Source organism: Lactuca serriola, chromosome 7 (assembly GCF_051521515.1).
Source record: "Lactuca serriola cultivar US96UC23 chromosome 7, Lser_US96UC23_V15, whole genome shotgun sequence".
NCBI lineage: Eukaryota > Viridiplantae > Streptophyta > Magnoliopsida > Asterales > Asteraceae > Lactuca > Lactuca serriola.
In genome coordinates, this window is record NC_136414.1 from 87,816,672 (window position 1) to 87,820,491 (window position 3,820).

The 3,820-nt window shown below is 35.3% G+C and overlaps 1 protein-coding gene across 1 annotated transcript; it reads right to left on the reverse strand.

Moving 5' to 3' along the window:
• Positions 1-1,526: 1,526 nt before the first annotated feature.
• Positions 1,527-3,059, reverse strand: LOC145063570 (DBH-like monooxygenase). The gene is made up of 2 exons (XM_079011168.1): positions 2,716-3,059; positions 1,527-2,385 (listed from the first exon to the last, which is right to left on the reverse strand). The coding sequence occupies exons 1-2, from the start codon at positions 2,821-2,823 to the stop codon at positions 1,789-1,791; spliced, it is 705 nt and encodes a 234-aa protein (XP_078867294.1). The 5' UTR covers positions 2,824-3,059; the 3' UTR covers positions 1,527-1,788.
• Between the last annotated feature and the right edge of the window lie 761 nt (positions 3,060-3,820).

The following is a 3,820-nucleotide window of genomic DNA, read 5'->3' on the forward strand; positions in this document are numbered from 1 at the left end:
TTTAATGTCACCGGACATTTTATGTAATTCGAACTAAAATGTGAGCTAATGAGACTTATTATTTGTATGTTATATTATATGTTCAATGAATGCAGAGCGCATGCATATATAAGATCGAATTATAAGCCGGTATGACAGAAAAGTTTGCGCCCCCTTGCGGGGTCCTACAGGTAGCACCCCTAGCGGAGTCCAAATGACAGAGCCCCTGATGGAGGTTCCGTTAACCCGTCAGCGGGCGGGGTCGAGGGGCAGTGCCCCCGTAGGGTTTGGGGCAGCGCCCCAAAAGGTCTTCGAAACCACGCTTCAATAAATTGCATATTTTATACATCATATATTTCGTACATTATATATGTCTATATATGCATGACCCTTAAGAACCACACTTCAATAAATTGGAGCACATCCTTCGATACATCTCGAGAACCATACACCACTTCCTTAATCTATATGTTTGCACAACTTTGGGTTATTGCTTTTTCTTGGGCAATAAACTCGCCTCTTGGTCCTCCAAACATCAACACATAGTTTCTTGTTCCGGTGATGAGTGATGATGCTGAATATCACGAGGTTGCCAATGTTGTTAGTACTTCTACCACTTTTGTATACCACAACAACTTCAATGTCATCTACATAACCTCCAATACACATAAAGATTGACACACCGTGACACATTCATATTCACCATGTCCTCTCTCGATATCATACCCAAACATCTTTATCAAGGGCTTACTATATCAGTATATCCTTTGTTCTCGAAGTTCCAATTCAAGTTTGGTTGCCCGATGGCCTCCTGCTCAACCTATCTGGGCATATTAGTATGTATATTTTGTATCTAGTCTATCTATATTTGTACATTATACATTGTTCTACAAACTTGCTCGAAATCATCCACATACTTAAGCTACTCGGTATGAGTCCATAACAGGGCGTTATGGCTAATGTGGTAGCCCAAAACGCTGTTATAACGCGATGAACACTACCCCTTAGGTGTTATGGTAAGACGCTGTCTTTTCTCTTCCTTCTTCTATTTTTCTTCTTTCTTGGCCTTTCAACAACGTTTTTATGGAGGAACACCATCCATCTTTTTTCCAATACCATTTTCTTCTTCTATTTTTCTTCTTTCTTGGCCTTTCAACAACGTTTTTATGGAGGAACACCATCCATCTTTTTTCCAATACCATTTTCTTCATTTTTGCCTCTGACATAGGCCTTTTAACGGATGTGACCATACCGTATAGTGACGTACTCTTACATATGCTTTATCAAACAAATATCTTCCACTTGGATTTTGTTATTTATTTTTTAATGTCTCTTCACATTCTCTAAACCATCCGCCTTTATATGGTGTTAATAAACCACAAAACCCACACTTTATCATGTATGTTAGTTCTAAGAAAATGTTAAGTCGCCGAACTAAGGTAAAACACGTTTTGTCATATAGATGTCATCTTTGAACATATTTGACTTTATCAACCCGAGTATTTGATAATCTAAGGTAAAACACGTTTTGTAAATGACTTAATACATACAGAAAAGGCTAAAATCAACCTTGCATTTTGATTTTCAATTTTGGATTCTACAAAATGTGACATACAATATTCAAAAACTGGAATGTTCATTTCGATTCTTGAATCAGATCCAAATACAAGACCTCTTCCAATATAACATTCCTTCTACAATAATACCATATTTACCCTTTCCACACCTACCCAGGGTTCTACCCAATAAACCAGTTCCAACCCTTCATGAATCAAACTACATTAACAACTAAAAACCTAACTTCAACTGCTAAACACCCGTAGTACCTGACCAAGAAATTGGTGTAGACAAATTCATGGGTGCTTCTGGAATCATACAATGTTGTTGCCACTGATTCATTTCGTTTCTTGGAATTTGTTGTGAGTTGGCATCTTCGATATCCATGGTTATGGCTTCCATATCATCTGCATCCATCATCTCAGATGCTTCAGGGAACTCCACTTCTGGGTTTCCACGGTGGTGTGAAGGCGGTGCCACCCATGGAACCACCGCTAGGCTACCTTTACTTGGCTCGGAGCCACCTTCATGTTTCTCTGTTTTGTCAACATCTGAAGATTTGATTATATATGGAGCGAAGAACTTACTTTTGTACCCTGAAAGGAAGTCAGAATTAACTGAAATGGAGAAAGGTGAACGAGATTGGAATGAAGGAATGTTGTTCATGGGGTCGTATAGAACAATAGCCCTCTCTTCATTCTCAGGAAGACTACCATTCAGCTCATTAATGGCTACCGGGCTACTTGTCATTACTTGTTCCATGGATGTAGCTTGAGAGGGAACCGATTGTTCAAACACCACTGGATTCCCCATCTCTTCTTCCTCAATTATTGGAGGCAAATCAGCATCCTGAACACAATTAAAATCCTTCATTAATCGGAACTAATTTTCGCGAATCAAAGCGAGCAAAAAGTTACTAACAAAAACCACACGGAATTGCTATTTGCTAATAAAAAAAATCTAGGTTTCGCAAAGAAAATCCAGCTTTAATCAGACGGAATATTCAAGAGAAATTTGAACGACAGCTATCAACCGAACCCTAAACCCTAGATTATCTAGATTGTGGAGACGAATGCTACTTACAAGTAACAAATAAACAATTTTTTCATATCGTAAAGCATCACAGAACAGAAATTTAAGTATATGTGTATGTATGTATGTATGTATGTGTGTACGCACCAGACGGCGGATTTTCCTAGCCGGAGAAGAAAGGGAGAAGTCGCAGAAGTCGTCGTTAACTTCATCTAGATCTTTCCTCTTCAACTTCACCGGTAAATAACCTTCCATCGTACAATTACGCGGTTTTTGATAAACTTTGACAGCAACTCCTACCGATTCTTTCTGCAGCTTCGATGCAAACGGTTTTTGATAAGCTTTGACAGCAATTCCTACGATCAAACACAAACTTTCAGTAAAATTTGCTCCGAGTGGATGATCAGGATTATTGTTGAGCGTGTGGGTTTTAAGATTTATCCTGAAGCAACTATCGTTCTTTCTCCCTCTGGATGTCTCCAGAAACTGTGTTTGCCTTTTAAAGCAATGGATTTTTTATTTTTTTTACAAATTAATTTTCGTATAAAATTCACAAATCTAAATTAACGAGTTTAATTGATGGCAAAACCAAAATAACTGTGTTCTTTTTATTTATTTATTTATTTTTTAAATTTATCTAAATTCACAAATCTAATAGATTTATTTTAATGTTTTAGATTTTTTAAATATGATTTATTTTAATTTTCCATTTTAGATTTTTTTTATGACATCGTTACATTTGATAATTCTATTAGTTGTGAGACTCGTATATTATACGGGTCGGATAAAACAAAACAAAAAAAAGAATATGAAGGTTTAAATAAAAATTTGTTTAAATTTGAAATTTAAAAGGAAATATATTAAATACTATATGAGTTGTAATATTGTAATTTATTGATGATTTTCAATTAAGGCAATTATTAATTAAAGTGTAAATATGATGTGTTAATTAAGAAGGATAAAAAAATGAGAAAATGCAAATGGAAAAAATATTTATTCAAAAATAACACAAAATAACAAGTGTCAAAACTCATTAGAGATTGACATGTAGCAAAAAAAAAATCTTTATTTATTAAAGAGGATTTAACTTCATTTACTTGATCTTTACATTATTATTAAAGTTTCACATTTTATTTTTAGATCGAAAAATATCCCAACTATTTATATTAGTATTGAGTATTGATAGGTTCAAGACCATAGAGATTAATTGGGTATCACATAAAGGATGCCAACATGCCAATTCGGCAATTCC